General features: G+C 43.3%; 1 protein-coding gene and 1 long non-coding RNA gene across 2 annotated transcripts; both read left to right on the plus strand.

Moving 5' to 3' along the window:
- Nucleotides 1–4279: 4279 nt before the first annotated feature.
- Nucleotides 4280–6240, plus strand: LOC127294987 (uncharacterized). The gene is made up of 3 exons (XR_007847328.2): nucleotides 4280–4768; nucleotides 5457–5778; nucleotides 5903–6240. It is a non-coding gene; the product is annotated as an uncharacterized lncRNA (long non-coding RNA).
- Nucleotides 6241–10226: 3986 nt separating this feature from the next.
- Nucleotides 10227–14054, plus strand: LOC127294986 (uncharacterized). Its single transcript, XM_051324891.1, has 2 exons — nucleotides 10227–13774; nucleotides 13953–14054. Exon 1 carries the CDS (start codon nucleotides 11361–11363, stop codon nucleotides 12339–12341), a length of 981 nt encoding a protein of 326 aa, XP_051180851.1. The 5' UTR covers nucleotides 10227–11360; the 3' UTR covers nucleotides 12342–13774; nucleotides 13953–14054.
- The last annotated feature ends 4205 nt before the right edge of the window (nucleotides 14055–18259 follow it).

Consider the following 18259-nt stretch of genomic DNA (forward strand, 5'->3'; position numbering starts at 1 on the left):
TTGGCAGGCACCCGAGGATTCGTTTAGCCATGGTTTGTGAAAGAAGGGTTGGAAGGAGTGCCACACAAAATAAAAATAAAATGGGAGCCGCTCTTTGAAGGTTGTCTGGCAAGGGGGTTAGAGTACCCGCTACCAGTCGTTGACAACAACAAACACCTCTCAAAATGTTACTTTTATTATCTCTATATGATTTCAAAACTGAAAAAGCTCTAGCACATGATTTAATCACTGCTTCCCTCTGCGAAGGGCCTGTCTTCTACTTTATGTTGAGTCAGTAAACCTATTTCCCTCTATCTCAAGCAAGCATTTGAGTAGTTGTGATCAAACCATTATATTGTGATTTGTTTCATCATGTCTTTTATTCTTCCTTGTTTAGTACAAGTTTTATCTGAATGAATATAGCTTTGCAAGTTATCAATGATCATGAGGAGACTATTATGATTGAGTATGCAAGTTGTGCAATATAAACTTTAACATGAGAGCGCTGCTCAATGAGATAAATATAATCCGTTAATTGTTCTCTGACCAAGAACGAAGTTTGCCATCACCAACTATGATTTCTTATGCACCTTTATTTGTGATTACCTTATACTTGTTTCAAGTTGAGTTATATGAGGAAGTTGTTTGCTAGAATGTCTTGTGTGAATGAATATGATGCTTCTTGTCCGTATTTGATTTATCGACTCTTCACTCCATAAACATGTGGTCCTGTTTACTGAGTTCAGTTTCGCTTGGGGACAAGCGAAGTCTAAGCTTGGGGGAGCTGATACGTCCAATTTGCATCACTATTTTGTATCATAATTTGCTGTCATTCATTGATATATTTCATATTTGGACACAATACTTATGTTATTTCATCTATTTTGCATGTTTCATCATTATTGGAGGATCGAGCACCGGAGCCAGGATTCTGCTGGAAAAAGCACCGTCAGAACGCAATATTTCGGAAGATCAACTGTGGAAGGAAATTATACCAAAAATCCTATTTTTCCAGATGACGGAGGAAGCCAGAAGGGGGAGCTGAGAAGACCCAAGGTGGGGCCAGACCACAGGCCGGCGCGGCCCATGGCCTGGCCGCGCCACCTTGTGGTGTGGGGGCCCCATAGCCCCTTTCGCCTCCTTTTCTTCGCGAAACCCTTCGTCCCGAAGACATAAGCCACAGAGGGTACCTCACGAAGAGTTACAGCCGCCTCTGCGGGGCGGAGAACACCAGAGAGAAAAGAGCTCTCCGGCGGGCTGAGATCCGCCGGGGAAATTCCCTCCGGGAGGGGGAAATCGACGCCATCGCCACCGTCATCGAGCTGGACATCATCTTCATCACCATCATCATCATCTCCACCATCATCACCGCCGTCTCCACCGCTGGACATCGTCACCGCCGTAGCAATTTGGGTTTGATCTTGATTGTTTGATAGGGGAAACTCTCCCGGTATCGATTTCTACTTGTTGTTGATGCTATTGAGTGAAACCATTGAACCAAGGTTTATGTTCAGATTGTTATTCATCATCATATCACCTCTGATCATGTTCCATATGATGTCTCGTGAGTAGTTCGTTTAGTTCTTGAGGACATGGGTGAAGTCTAAATGTTAGTAGTGAACTATGGTTGAGTAATATTCAATGTTATGATATTTAAGTTGTGGTGTTATTCTTCTAGTGGTGTCATGTGAACGTCGACTACATGACACTTCACCTTTATGGGCCTAGGGGAATGCATCTTGTACTCGTTTGCCAATTGCGGGGTTGCCGGAGTGACAGAAACCTAAACCCCCGTTGATATATCGATGCAGGAGGGATAGCAGGATCTCAGAGTTTAAGGCTGTGGTTAGATTTATTCTTAATTACTTTCTTGTAGTTGCGGATGCTTGCAAGGGGTATAATCACAAGTATGTATTAGTCCTAGGAAGGGCGGTACATTAGCATAGGTTCACCCACACAACACTTATCATAACAATGAAGATTATTTAGCCGTATGTAGCGAAAGCACTAGACTAAAATCCCGTGTGTCCTCGAGAACGTTTGGTCATTATAAGTAAACAAACCGGCTTGTCCTTTGTGCTAAAAAGGATTGGGCCACTCGCTGCAATTATTACTCTCGCACTTTACTTACTCGTACTTTATTCACCTGTTACATCAAAACCCCCTGAATACTTGTCTGTGAGCATTTACAGTGAATCCTTCATCGAAACTGCTTGTCAACACCTTCTGCTCCTCGTTGGGATCGACATTCTTACTTATCGAAAATACTACGATACACCCCCTATACTTGTGGGTCATCAGTCGTGACATGGTTTCTGATGCCGCTTGAGACTCCACCGAAAAAATCAACTAGGAAAGAGAAAGTCGTGCGGATCAGAACAAAGATTTTCAAATTTTGTCAAGTTGCAACCAAATTGATGAGCTACACTGGTAACTTCTATGTATTCTGTATTCTAGGTAGAGATTTTGATACTCTGTAATTGCATAACGCCATCGCTACAAACTTAGAACTGTTGTTTCGTTTATACAGGAAGGAGAAAGCTGAATGTCCAGGTTGGATCCGTAGCCCAAGAGCATGCACAATGCCTTCAAACAGTGCTTTGGTTGAAAAGCATCTACTAAACCACCCTTACCCGGCATTAAGGTTAATGTTGCTTATACAGATATATAGCCTGAAAATATTGTAGTTAACTGTTTAACTTTTTTGTCACATTTAACTATTCAGATATTGTGATTTTAGGCTAACGCTGTTGTTTCTGAATCGGTTTTTGTATTGACTGCATCTGAATAGATAATACTTGGATTAGCTTATAATTTAATACTTGGAGTACTATAAATTCTGATCTTGTTTTTACCTTGTATATTTCAGCAAATGTGAGCTACAATATCCTAATGCATGTTGCGGAGCATCCATTGTGTATCTAATGTCATTTTGAGTGGGAGATTTTTGTGCTAATTAATGAATTGGAGTCTGCTCTTTCTCTCAATCCGTGAAGCAGGTTACATTTGGTCTCTTCGTTTAAATCTGTTTCGATTCTTCTTGCTACGTTTAAATCCATGTATAGTTGCTCAATTACGGGCAGATCAAGGAGGATTTGTTGTGCTCGTTGTTCATGTCAGACTGGTTGTGGAAGTCGTATCATGTAATAGGATTTAAATGTACCAACATGCATTTGTTCTAGGACAAATTCATATAATGTCTTCTTCATTTTCTTATCCTTAGCTTGTGTTTTGTATGCTGATTTGTTCCAGAAGGTGGAATTATTCATAGGATTCCTCGTTGCTTGCCTTATTTGTGTTGATTTGTTCCAGGTCACCTCTTAGCGGTAGCTTCAGATGGGATTTCTTGGTTGACTTATTTATGTTGATTTGTTCAATAACTGATAACTGAACATCAGACTAGGTGATCGGTATGGTCCATGCCGAGCTCCCGGTCAGTCTCGTTCCGCTCTCTGTTTGTTATCCGATTTCTGGTGAGTCATTCCTAACCACGCAAGAAAATATGACTCAGATATAGGTGGAGTTATGTTGTTTAGTAACAAAACAGACGCAGTAAGAGTTTTCAGTTTCGGTGTAACACCATCTAGGTAATCTTGTTCCTCAAAATCACATGCTCTGCTCTTATTAACAGTCGATAAAGGTTTCTTGGAGATAATGTCTGTTATACAGTGTCCAATGTAGTATATATATTATACATTTATGTGATATGTTCCTATTCACAGTACTGTCAGATGCTAAGGAATAAAGGGAAACATCACATTTCTGTTGCTGTGGATGAAGCTATAAATGATAAGCTTCAAGAGATGCAACTTAAGCTTGAAAATACTATGTTGGAGAAATAGAAAGTTGCTGACGTGAGCATATTTTAATCATCTGTCGTTCAGTTAGTAAGCACAACTAACTTGGCTCTTGGCATAACTGATGTATCTGCGTTATCCTGTAGGTGGATGAAAAGCTCACAAAGGGCCAGCATATATGGCGCCAGACAATAAAAGAAATAGAAGAAAGGTATGTTTGTCCATTCACCAGAAATTGCTAACAGCTCACTAGATCTAGGATTTGCAGAAGGAAGTCAAATAATGATATTATTTTGGGGCGCATCATAAACATAGAGACTTGGGGAGATTTGGTTAATTGCATAAACTTCATGTATCTGTCTCATATATAGTCTGATCGATTGGTCTACTTAACGTCCAGTTTCACGGCAGTGGTACAAAGCAGTAACAGATCTAGCTTTCAGTGCTATATTTTTCTAAAACACAGAATTTCAGTGATATTTTTCTAAAGATGAGATTTTTTAATGTTATGGATCCAATTTTCCCTACCTAGAAAGCAATCTCGTCAGAAAGGAAGGGGAACCCCATCACTTGAGGCCCTCGCCCCCGAACTCGACATCTTCCTCCTCCCTGCGCCGATCCGACGACCCGCACGTAGCTGCCGCTACCGACTACCATCCCCGACGATTTCGTCGTGATCTCCCCATGGGCCTGATAGCTGGCGGAGAGAATAGGCATCACCCACGTCCCTCATCCTCCACCACTTCCCATCCTCACAATTCGGAACACCGATAGCCATGTCCGGCACTACGACAACGATGACCATGGGCACGCCAGCGTGGGACGGCGGATGCTGGCCAATGTCTTCAGGTTCGTGGCCTGGCTTCTCCTGCACGGCGGCTCACGCGCATGTACCTTGCGGGCGGTGTATTCAGCGACCATGCTCATGTCGATGCACAGATCGTGGATCGAGTGCGGATCCACCCGGGCTGTGGAATTTGTTTCTTTTCTTGGTAAGCACCTAACTTCGTCTAATAGATTGTCAGTTGTGATAACCCAATCCATCCATGCATATTTCCATGGATCTTTTTGTTGACTCCTATGTGCAATCAAATCCATATGGTTTTGTTTATCACCTCCTCAATTAGTAAATGGCGATTTATTAGCTGCATGATGTTGTAGTGATCCGATCCATCCATGCTGAAATGGATTATGTCCTTGATTTTACAGCGCTTGGTTGACTGTATATGTTGGTAGCCAACCTGTGGGCACACTTTTCCTCCCTTTTTGAGAGATGTCGGTACAAAGTGTAGGCATTATCGAAAAACAAAATGAGGTCAGGAGGTTTAAAGGTAGGGACCATGGGTTAATGAGTAGCAAAAAGCGCTTAGCTGTGGAGATATATAGGGTCATCGATGTGCACTTAAAAACGCACACAGAAAATGCATGGACATGAGCAATTCCTGATGCGTGTGCAGGTGATGACCGATGAAAAACTAAATCCATGTACATAATGTACATATGTCATTTGTATCCCTATTGCTATTACTAAAACAGAGAACATGATTACTGATGTGAATCTTTCAAAGCGTGTGTCTATATTATTCATATGTTACATCCAGTTTTCGAATTTTACTGTTGTCCTATTTTACCAATATTATAGACTTTTTATTCTGAATTAGAGTTTCTCTTTTTTTCTAGGGTGAGAAATGCAACAGTTAAAATCCATGGATTTTGAAGATGGGTGAATATCAATACCACCGATATCTTGAGGGATCACACTCATATTCCAGTACTCAGATTTTGCATAACCATCTTTCTCTTCTGCAAAAATAATCACAATCGTTAAAAATAGCATACTTTTATGTAAGCCCAAACTTAAGTCCACTATCTTACCAAAAATTACAAGTATTATTAAGTTGTACTTTTCATGTTAAAGACTAACAATTGTTTATCAACCAGATGACAGCAATGAGATACAGTTAAGCGCCATTTGAAGAAAAACTGGCAGGTTGAGTGACAGGTTAGCACCTCGGTTTGTACTTATTTCATTGTATTTGATCTTGGTGAAAAAATAGGCCTCTGAAACTCATAAATGGTTTTATATTTGCCATGGTGTCAAGTGATTTTAGTTTTTTTTATCTCAGCAACAAGGCTCTACGCGCTCACTTGACAAGACAATCAGAGTATCAAAATGCTGCCGACATGCTGTTCTCAATTGTCTACTAACTACTATGTTTGAATCTGATATATTCTTTCTAATTAGGTATGGGACCTTAGAATTCTCGAGTTTACTCAATCACTATCTGAGCATAAAGTTGCTGTTACCTATATGCTTTGTTGGGATCAGAAATTACTAACTGTAAATGCCTGGTCTGCTCGAGTCTAGAAACATTTAAGTTATGCATACCCATTCCGAAGAGCATGTAAGTTAAGCACACTTTCTTATGCATTATTCCAGCATCGTTATTTTCTCAAAACTTCATTCAGGTTTCAAACACAGAAGCTTATATTAACCTTTTGTTTTTGTTTTTACGGTAACTAGGATTATACTATCCTTATTTAGTTTGATTGAACACTACAAAGTACAAACAGTTAGCGTCGAATAATTATGTCATGTTTATATCTTCAGGTGTGCTAATAAATGATATTTGTGCTAATTTTGTTCTAGGTTAGGTAAATATTTTGGTGTAAATATGAGTACCGGTGGCTAATGTTTAGCCAAGTAATATGCACGATCATGTGTTAGATTGAATTGGGTTTACTACATTTCATTTAATTTTCTTGATGTGTGTTACTGGATTGAGTAGCCCCTGTCTTCATGCCGCTATGTATCAGCAGCGATGGTGTGGTCGAGAAGTCCTCATGCCGCTGAAACAACATAATAATCTGTTATGCAGAATTCTAAATATTTTTCTCGATATTTTTGTTCAGTATTCTAGCAAGCGCCCTGCATATATTTCAAAGTTACCTACCATTTTTTATTTTATTAATACCTCCCTCGGAACAGGTTCACAGGTCTACTTTTATAAGCTCTGTTAAGCCTTTTACCTATGACATTAGTGGCCTTGAGAAGGAAGCACTTTTTATGTTATGCTTTTTGGATGCTCACTGCTAGATGAAGAACAATTTTTTTTGTTTTATTATAACAAAATTATATCATGTACCGAGTTTTGCCTATTTTGTAGTTGCTGAGGTGAGTGGATGTTTCATGCCATTAGTAATGGCCGAGATAACATAATTTTTCCAAGTAAAAGCTAACTATGCAAAGCTCTAGATGTCCTCAAGTACCGAACTTCTTTCACTAGATGAATTAGTAGCTTCAAAAAATATGTATGTTTAACTTCATTGCAAGTACTCAATTAGAGCATGATTTTTTCTTAACGAGAATGACGGAGTAATTGTTTGTTCACTTGAACTCATGAGACTATACCTTTTGAGAATATACCATTCTATTGGCCTGATGCTAAAAATGCTTTGAAAATCAGCGAGAGCTACGAAATAAAATATATATAGAATTTCGATCAATATTGAATGGTGAAACAACCACATGTTACCGCTATGGAAGTACATATTTCTATCTTTTTTCCTCTGAATGTCTTCCTTGTTATCCATATTGAGCGAGGTTGTTTCTTACTTGTGTTATGTTCACATGTAAGAGTGGATTCACTATGTTCACTTATATTTTGTTCATATGCGAATAAATTAACTTTAGGACCTTAGCAACGCACGGGCATTCAACTAGTCTTCTTTACTATTATATTGGAGTTGGTGGTCATACAACGCGTTTGATGAAGGAGATTGAGACCATCCTATCCATCCAATTATTTTCAACATCCCCGTTTCAACTATGAATCACCGTTGGATCAAAGCAAATCATTGCTTTCCTTCCTTTACTACCCAGCTCGCTAATTGCCATATCAAAACATATCACTGCTTTCCTTAATCTGTTACTACTCTATAAAATCGTTATTTCCTTCCTTCTTTTCCTCAACAAGCTAGGAAAGTGATTATATCTCCGGTAATGCTGAGTTTAATTTGTTACGGAAAGAATCTTACGGACATGCGGGGCAGGGACGAGTTTGCCTGTGCCGCGGTTGTGCACCCATCCGTGCGCCGCGGCCCTTTCGTAAGCATCGCACGGTTCTGCTTCCTTCCCTTATCATGCCTTCCTTTTCCGATTAAAACAAATTGTAAATACCATCCTAATACATGTCTCCTCCATAGAAGGCGCTACGACGGCCCGCGACATCTCCCCGCGATGCCGAGGATAATGGCGGCCAGCGACGTCTCTCCACTGGCAAGCAGCTAGGGATCGTTCGATGCTAGACCTCGCGGGCCGTCGAGGTGTCAAGGAGCCGATCGCTCGCCCGTTCCCATCCTACTCGCTCGTCGTTGGCAGGAACCCGACCCGGCCTCCGGTGACATGAGGTCCATCCAGTCCAGGACGCCGCCGAGGCGCCGACTCGCTCCTGCTGATCAACCTCGTCAGTCTGATCATCAATGTCAACGCCAGCATAGTGCGGTATTTTGCACTACCCCATTCGCGTTCTGGCCGGTTTTATTTCTCGAGCTGATGATCCATTCATAGGACCATGATCATGTAAGTATATGAGTATATCTCATGCGTGCGGCCGGCCTATGTCAGGGACAAGGTAACGATATTGCTTATGTGCTCATTCATATCATCGCTTGAGCGCACTAAACGGCCGTGCAGTGGGCGACATGGTGGACACTCCAGCCAGGCTGATCGGCCGCCCCGTTGGCATGAACATCTCGGCGACATTCGCCGTCAGTGTGCAGTAATTTACTGGCAACACTAATATATGAATGTCCGTCCTGTTCGGCCAGATCAAGTAAGTTGGCGAGGTGGCCAGCCAAGATCTGCTGGAAGAAAAACTCCCACGATGTCCAGCCATCAGCGACTCCTTCCTGCCGCTCCACGTTCCGCCTCCTCCAATTAGAAGGGTACCTGCCTTGTTTCGTTCCCCTCCACCCCATCTGCCAGCATGTAGGCAGAGCCTCAAGAGGAGTGGACTGCGAGTGTGCTTGTGATGTCATCGCTTGTGGTCGTGCTGGTGGCCGTCGCGGTCATGGTGGTGTCATAGATGCGCAGCCGAGCGGAGGGAGGAGGTTCGAGATCATCCTAGTTGTTGGGCCTTCAGCGCCAAGGGATTGGAGGCCGAGGAGGATCTGCCCGTCTTGCTCATTCTCTCCTTGCCTTCTTGGCAGCGCCATGCACCAGGGTTGAGGTTGGGGTTGGTGTTCCACCGGCGGAGGTAGGGAATAGAGCATCGAAGGCCGACATAGGGACTAGCGGTGGTCGCAGGTCGGGCTCCTCCGCGCTGGAGTCTTTGTGGTGATGGGGGGCGCTCGGGGATGCCGGGAGCCGGCAGCTTTCGGAGCTAGCGATGTGTGTAGGCTGTAGCCGGCAGATCGAGCGGCGCGTGCTCTGTGTATATAAGGTCAGTTTGGTACAAATTTATTGGAGTCACAGTCGCTGGTTCGAGTGAATTTACTAACAACCGGGTAACCACTTATGTGTGAAAACTTGCTTGCAGGTTTTCCGTGTATATCACGATCACTATCACACAGCTCACAAGCTACTGGGATGTGATTTTCCTCTAGCAGTGGCAGATAAAGCAATTTTCGGCAATGAACTATATCACCAACATGAGTGGTAATTTAGTATATCTTTGCAGGATTCGGCATTCTTCTGGATCCAAATTTGTGTCCTTGATCGAACTTCATGGTTTTTAGTTTTACAAATTATATTGTTTTTTGACATCTACTATTGCTTATTGACAGCTATGTATGCATTTTTGCAAAGCAACGCAAGCATAGGAAATGTCACCTCAAGAATTGAAAAGGTGCAGATAAGACCCGAAGCATGTGAGTATCTTTTGACTCATTAGTTTTTCTCTCCTTATTTAATTCTGTATTGGTACCTAACTTTAATCCAAAGCTATTGTTTATTAATCTTGAATCGTGTATGCAATAAAACTGTGTAACCTGGAAATATATCTGTGGATTATATTTGGTGACATACTAACTTAAAACTGTGTTGATATTGTAAATCTTCCAAGTATGCATACAGTTGGTGTTTTTGCTTGCATCCTCGCCAGCTATATTGGCAACGTATATTAATTAAAGTGTGCGGTTAATTTAAGTTTATCTTTGCTTGTACAGTTTGTTTTTATCAAACATGCACGGATGATACACAGCTAATAAAAAGGCACGGAAGGAACCCATACGATGACAGTTAAACATATAACCTTTAATGAAGATTGAACTGTAGCATAATTTTCTCCACAAGTTTCTTTTGTGTTACGTTGCAGTTAAAAAAAATCATGTTATTTGCAGGAAGTGAATCTAAAAAGCACCAATATTGTGGGGCATCCATGTAAAATCATCAAATAACTGCCATTTGAATGAGACATTCCCTTATTTTATGACAGTACTGGACGCGCGGGAGCATACGCACATGCCGACTGGTCACCATGTTCGTGCTCGCTCACGGGGCACGGGTACTCGCCACGGTGTAGGAATTGCTGCGGGGAGGTACAGAGGAGGAGCTGGTGGTCTTCGCCCTACCCGGTAACCATAGTTTCAAATAGCCGGCTATAGCGTGGCTATAGCCTCGCTATAGCTGTTTGAGCATGTTGCCGCTAAATGAAATCATGTACAAATTAGCCGCTATAGCCTCATTTAACCCGCTATAGCCTGATTTAGAGGGCTGCCGCTATTTTTCATAGCCCGTTATTTAAAACTATGCCGGTAACCCTTTAACCGCCACCCCTAGAGATTTGGCACCAGTACTAGCCAGTGCATCCCGAGAACCCGTACCGATCCCTCGCCTATGCCGCTACCCCTGCAGTGAACTCCTGCTCTGAGCCGGTTCCCGGCCTCCGCTCCTACTCGCAACTCTCCCACTAGGAGGTGCGCATGACGGTGGCTTGGTTCCCCTCTCAGCGGCGGCTTCTTGAGGAGATGGGGCGCCAACCGGAGTTGCTGGATGTCGACCCGCTACATTGGACAGCCTGCTGGCCGTGATAGAAAAAGAGGTTGATTTCTAAATCTGGTGTTGCCAGTGTTACTTCTGAAGTCTGACATTGCAGATTACATTGTTTTGGGTATTTCTTGTGCTTCTGGCTTCCTCCCGTCAAGATGAAAGGTTGCAGTGTGGAAAGACCCTACTCTTTTCATGGTGGTGTTTGGCTAAGCTCGAGGAACAAAGGGAACTAGGCACGCTATGCATTTGGGCGACACTGAGGTGAGGTGCCAGCCACACACATAGTTTAAGCACATGAGGTGAGAGGTGAGATGAATTCTTAGATTTCTTAATATTACAACTGAAATTATTGAGCTGGTTTCATATCCCATATTTAGGCCACTTTTCTATAACTGAGCAGCTGAGAACTACTTTCACTTCAATTCCAATGATCTAATTTTAAATTGGCAAAAACCATTTCAGCGTTCATGTTCAGTATTGTCATCGTAAAGGTAGAACTGTTAGAGTACGTCACGGGCCTGGGCCCGTTAGTCTTATGGTTTGCTTAGGGGTCAAGTAAGCCTTGCTTGGGAGTCAAGTAAACCTCTCTATATATGGAGAGGAGATGCATCAATCTAATCAAGCAAGAATTAAGAAGGACATCCCTTCCCTCTTGCCACCGGCCGTGGGCAAGACCCCCGGCCGGCATTCTCGCGCCCTCGCAACCCTCTCTCTCCCTCCCAAACCCTAGTAGCCACATAACACTTGGTATCAGCTTTCCCGGGTTCGATCATGTCCAGCCCACCACCGTGTTCTTCCCACCCGCCGCCGCCACACTCCGATGTCCCTACCGTTCTCTCCCCGGCGGAGATCACCGCAGCCCTCCGCGATCTCACCACCGCGGTCCGGGAGATCCACCTCTACTTAGCTGGCCCCTACGGGCCGCCGCTGGCCGCGCCACCAGCCGCCACCACCGGGCCACTACTCCTGCCGTGGCAGCCGCCGCATCTAGCGGTCTCCGCCGCGGTCGCCGCCACCACCCCGCCCTGGTTGGCGTGGCCGTCCCAGCCCCTCATGGGCCCCGTCGCGGTCGTGGCCTCGCTGTAGCAGCCGAGGCTGCTGCTGTCGTCGCCTCCACCCGACGCTGGGCTGCTGCAGTCCCCGCTGCCGCTGTCCACCATCTCCGGGCCGGGCCCTACCTCGGCGCCGGGGGTTCCTCTTCTCCAGCAGCCGACCGCCTTCTTCCCCACCGGGACGCTGCAGCAGCACCAGCAGCAGCTGCCGCCGCCACCAACGCTGCCGCTGCAGCTGTTGTCCTCACCGACGCTGTCATTGCCGTTCGGTGGGCAGCTGCAACAGCAGCAGCTGCTGCTGCCGCCACCGACGCCGTCTCTGCCTTTCGGCGGTGTGGGAGCGACCTTGGCCCCAGGCTCTACATCGACACCGCCCGGGATGCCCTTCCACCAGGTCCGTTTCCCTTCGTCGCCGTCACCGCTTCCGGCTTGGATCGCTATCCGCCACGTGTCGGCGGCGGTGAGGCTGCAGGCTGCTGCGCGCGGCCTCCTAGCGCGTCGGCGTGTGCGGGAGATGCGTGATCTACAGCTGCAGCTCCTCCAAGTTGCGTTTCGTTGCGCAACGGACCTCGATCTCGTCCGCTGCGTCGGGGATCTTGGGCGTGCGGTTTCCCCCACGGGCGGCGGACATGTTGTTTTTCCCGCGGGCAGCGACCTCAAAGTCTGCGCCATCGACAGTCATCCGGCGGGGAGAAGGCATGGTGTCACCGACAGGAGCGCACCGCGTAGCACCACTGCATTCCGCCGCCGGCCGCCACGCGGGCTCCTTTTGTCCCGCTGGTTTCCATGGGATCCAGGTGGCTGTACAAGTGCACGTCCGACAGGCGGATGGTGTCCACTTTATGTTCAGGGGTCAACAATAAAGCGTCCTAGTCCATTTCAGGTTGAGAGTAATAAAACAAGCCGAGGTGTAAAAGGCTTGTTTTTAGGCGTCGAGTCATGGTTTGCTTAGGTTGCAGCTCAAGGACGAGCTGCATGTCTAGGTGGGGTGTAGTGTTAGAGTACGTCACGGGCCTGGGCCCGTTAGTCTTATGGTTTGCTTAGGGGTCAAGTAAGCCTTGCTTGGGAGTCAAGTAAACCTCTCTATATATGGAGAGGAGATGCATCAATCTAATCAAGCAAGAATTAAGAAGGACATCCCTTCCCTCTTGCCCGGCCGTGGGCAAAAGGCCCCCGGCCGGCCTTCTCGCGCCCTCGCAGCTCTCTCTCTCCCTCCCAAACCCTAGCAGCCCCATAACAAGAACTATACCTCATTTTAACTTCCCATTATCAAAAAGAATAATATTACTGATTTTTTACACATATTCCTCAGAAATAGCCTAGACATGTTCACCATGATATGCCATATTAAAATATGAGACTGTACTTATTTTTTCCATTTGCATGCGATCCAGGGTGAGCATCGGTCATCGATGCCCACCATTCTGTATATGCGCATTCTGCAGACTAGCAAGATCACTCAACGTAGTACTGTACTGGCATATGCATCGTTCTTGGCTGACTTTATTCTCTTAAAATCTCGACCATGCCATGTTGTACATTATATGTGCAATCTTTAGTTGTGTTTTATTTACCTGACACTAACCATACAATCATCATTTGCTAACATTATATTGTTCCCTGACTTCATCCAGAATAGCCTACAATGGTTTTCCGTATTATACAAAATCATGACTCTTCGGTAGAAACAAATAAAACAAGAGAAGATGCCAGACACTGAATATGGAGGCATCTTCCCTGAAGATGTGTTGAAAATAAATACATCATTGGTTACTTCCGTCTTTCTATGTGTAGTTTTTATATGTCGTTGTAATTCTCAGTGTACAGTTTGTCCCATGACGTCTTTTTTCATTACAAACATTTTTTAAGGTTTCCCACCTTAGTTTCTTTTGCTGAGTGGATGCCTGGATGGTTGCAATAAGATTGTTCGGCAGGTGCCTCCGCGTCCATCACAGGTATAAGCACTTGTACTTGTTCGCAAAATTGAGGTTATTTTGTGTAACTTGAGGAGCTATCCTCATTTGCATAAGTATAAATATTAATGGTGATGAAAGCCAAACTATTTGATGCACGCTTTTTTTTGTTTGGGAAGCATGGTTAATTTTACATTTTTATTTTCTTTTGGGCTGCTAGAAATTGATGATGATCCAAGCATTAAGAAAGTTGTTGGCGTGCTACTTAGAGCTGTCGGATCAGCAATACTGGCTGAAGTGAAAACCCACACTTGTACTTGCTTTTCAGGTGTGTTTTCTATGCCACCTTACAGTTGTTCTGTCGATAATATTGGCACTTACTTTCTAAATCTGAATGAGGTTGCATAAGCCCTCAAGATCTTAAAGGAGAACGTTTTGTTTGGGGTTAAAACTTCAGCCATAAGAGCCCTCATTTTTTCAGAACTAGAATTTGATAACATTTACTGCAGTTGAACTAAATCTTCCAGAATTGAGAATCCTTTATGTGTATCACACCATAATATAACTTGTCTATTTTCTCATAATCCTTATTGGTGCATTTAAAGGAATGAAAAATTCTTGTTTTTTCTCATTTTGTACATTTTTTTACTATACCTCTTACTGAAACTAGATCTAGCCTTTAGTTGTTTTGGTGAGGAAACAAAGTTTAAATTTCATATAAAAATTACATTTTTCATGTTCTATGCTATATGCTTACAATTTTCATATACTGCTCCAATTTTTTCACCCTTCTGGGCAAATCAGAATGGCCTTCAAACCTGAAACGATCCGATTGGGACTTGGAAGTGAGTGTGCATAAGGAAGTTGGAACTTGCAGAACTGGCGAAGAACTTTCCAACATCATAAATTATGATATGTTATTTTCATTCTCTGGAGAGTGGCACATAGTGGAATGGAAGCACCTTAAGTACCTAGATAATAGATATTTTTTTACAAAAGGTTCTGAGGTGATTAGCGTAGATATAAGAACATCTAAAATATTTAAAAAGTTTGCATTAGAAGGAGGTATGTACTCAACATTTTTTTTAGATGAAAAGGGGTTGGAACCCCCCAGGTTCCATTTGCATGCAACCAAGTTTGTTCACAGAGTTTATTACAACCGAGCTGCGACCCTCGGGACACCATCAGCACATAACAGGACCGGAGAAATACAACATGCTAACACCAGAAACTCATTTGTTCAGGCATCAAAACGGGAAAGGAAACCTAAGCGATCAAACTCTAAAGTAAAAAACCAACTCCAGCGAGCTCCCCCTGGAACATTTCCTGGTGTCGACGATTTTCTTACTCCATCATCTGAGGACAAGCTCCCCGATCTTGCCAGAAAGCCCCCTCAGGGAAGTCAGTTCCAGGCTATCCGGAGGAGTTCCCCATGGTGGTGATCCAGAAGGAGCAGATTCGCGTCCAGGAGCACAAAATGTTTGTCCGGGCTAGCAGATGCCAGCTTCTGATCGTATATCTGAGTCGGCGGAGCATGTCCTTGACACCTGGCCATCTTAGCTCCTGGAAACACATTTCATTACGAACTGACCATAAGGTCCACAAAGTAGCCGAAGCAAAAATATTAAGCACTGTATTTTATTATCACTTAACCACCAGCGAGCAACCGATTCAAAAGATTTGCCAATGGAAAGCTTAAAGATATCCGAAATGACATCCCAAAGGCTCGTTGCCACAACACATTCGAAGAACAAGTGTTTGGCAGATTCATGTTCATTGCAAAATAAATAGGAATCATCATCAACAGTCCTTCTCTTACTCAAATTATCTCTGGTTAGGAGCCTATCATTGGATAACAGCCATAGGAAAATATGAATACGAGGAGGAACATGAAGTTTCCAAACTGCTGGAGTATGAATAGGAATAACTCCACCGTTATTAACAATACCATAAAAAGAGCTAACAAAATAGGTCCCCGAGGAGTGGAAAAGCCAGACCGGAGAGTCCTCCTCATCAGAGAACCTTATTGTCTTAATAAGCTCAACCAACTCGAGCCACCTGTTGAACAAAATGGGAGAAACCGATCACCTAAAGGATAATTTTAACTCAACCCCATCCCAGACCTCACTGATTGTCTTTGATTATTCATTCACAACAACATAAAGATCCCAGAATAAAATCGCAAGAGAACATTGGCCAAGCCAAATATCTTCCCAAAAAAGCACTTTACGCCCATTACCAACTTTCCATTTATAACCCACACGAGCAGCAGAGGCTGCCCACATCACTCCCTTCCAAAAGGGAGAACAATGTGTAGGGTTGGCACAAAGAATATTTGGAGACAGATTATATTTAAAATCTACAATAGTTTTCCAAATCTTATTTTTATCAAGATGGTACCTTTTGATCCAAGAAGCAAGCAAGCACAAGTTAAACTCTCTAATATTCTGGATACCTAAGCCACCAAATTCCTTTTTTTGGGAAACCATGTCCCAGGAAGCCAGATGCTATTTATGAGAGTCACCCATGTTATTCCAAAAGAAATGAGCCAACTGGGTATTAATGAGTTTGATAGCCCATTTAGGGAATTTTAAAAAAGATAGTAAATACATAGGGATACTAGCAATACAAGACTGGAGAAGGATGAGTCTACCTCTATAGGACAGTAACTTACCCATCCACCCTGCAATACGTTTCATAATCTTATCTAAGATAGGCTGCATGTCCTCCCTCCGCAACTTAGAAAAGTGAAGGGGGACCCCTAGGTAAGTAAAAGGAAAATCTGAAATTTTGCAGCCAAAGATCTGTGCAAACAGATTGGCCTCCTCCTCAACTATATTAATAGTAAGAAGGTCGCTTTTATGATAATTAATGCGCATGCCAGACATCTGTTCGAAACAAGTCAACAACCATTTCAAATGCCTAGCCATATCAATATTCTTCTGAAGGAAGAGGATAGTATCATCAGCATATTGAATACTAATAACCCCACCAGGAATAGCATTCGACATAAGCCCACAGATCATGTTGTTAGAAGCAGCTTTATATAAAAAAATTGTAAACACATCGGCAGTAAAGTTGAAAAGGATGGGGGACAGGGGATCACCCTGTTTTAAACCCTTCCCAGCAAAAAAGTGCTTACCATTGACATCATTGATACGAAAGCAAAAAGAACCTTTAACAAGGACAGACTCGATCAGGTTACGGAATTTTAAACTAAAACGCCTAGATTTCAACATATCATCGAAGAAACCCCAATCAACGCGATCATATGCTTTTTCATAGTATAGTTTTAAAACTAGACCAGATTGTTTTTTTGAATGCACGTCATGGATAACCTCGTGAGCGGCAACAACACTCTCTAAAATGTAACGGCTTTTAATAAAAGCAGTTTGATTCTTTGCAATAATTCTATTACCAATAGGAGAAACTCTATTCGTCATAGCTTTAGTTATAATCTTCAAACTACAATTACCAAGACTAATAGGACGGAATTTCTTCATGTCACGAGCATCCTGCTCTTTAGGAATTAAAGTAATAATAGCAAAGTTGAGACGTGACACATCAAGAGTCCCTTTCTCAAAATCTCTAACTAAAGCCATGAAATCATTTTTTATAAGGGCCCAAAAATTCTGATAGAACAAGAAGGAGAATCCGTCAGGTCCGGGGGCACCTGCAGCATAAGATCCCATCACAGCGGCATAGATTTCCTCTTCAGAAAAAGGGGAATCAAGGAGGGCAATTTCCTCATCATTGAGTAAATCAGCCTCATCCCAAAAATCATCACCCAGGGAAAAATCAGAGCGAGTTTCTTTAGCAAAGAGGTTTTTGTAAAAAGTAGAAGCAATCTGAAGCATCTCCTCAGTAGATTCAACCGTTCCATCTGGACCATCCAGGATAGCAAGAGTCTTCTTACGTTTTCTTTGATTAGCTAAAGCGTGGAAATAGGCCGTATTACGATCTCCTTCGACTATCTTCCTATCCCTAGAGCGCTGCCAAGCCTTAGTCTCTTCCTGAACCCACAAGCTATCCAGCTCCACTTTAATCTCTTTCATACGAACATTATCAGCATTGTTCAAACAATTTTTCTCAGAAAAAAACATCTAAGATATCAAACTCTTGCATAAGAGCTCTCTTTTTTTTTCTGAGCAGCCTCAATATTAATACCCCACCCTTTAGCCGCTTTACGTAGTGACCGCAATTTAAATTGCCAAATGTCAATAGCTGATGAAAAGCAACACGGTGAATTCCACACTTTACGAACTAAAGTAGAAAATTCATCATGCTGTAGCCACCATTTTTCAAATCGAAAAAGCTTAGGAGGGGGAGGGAAATTAAGACCAACATCAATCACCAGAGGAGTGTGTACTCAACATTTTTTGGGTGGATGTTATACTTATAGGGATCAATCATTTCATCATGTCAGTATAGTTTGTTGAGTCGTATATGTACATGCAGCCAAATATGTGAGGAGCCGGTGCCGTGTGGAGAGGAAATGGATGAATTGGAGATTGAGACAATGAAGAT

Source organism: Lolium perenne, chromosome 4 (assembly GCF_019359855.2).
Source record: "Lolium perenne isolate Kyuss_39 chromosome 4, Kyuss_2.0, whole genome shotgun sequence".
Classification (NCBI taxonomy): Eukaryota; Viridiplantae; Streptophyta; class Magnoliopsida; order Poales; family Poaceae; genus Lolium; species Lolium perenne.

Bases quoted from the DNA above. Each gene is read 5' to 3' on its own strand.
- LOC127294986 (XM_051324891.1), top strand. From the start codon at position 11,361: ATGGAGAGGAGATGCATCAATCTAATCAAGCAAGAATTAAGAAGGACA.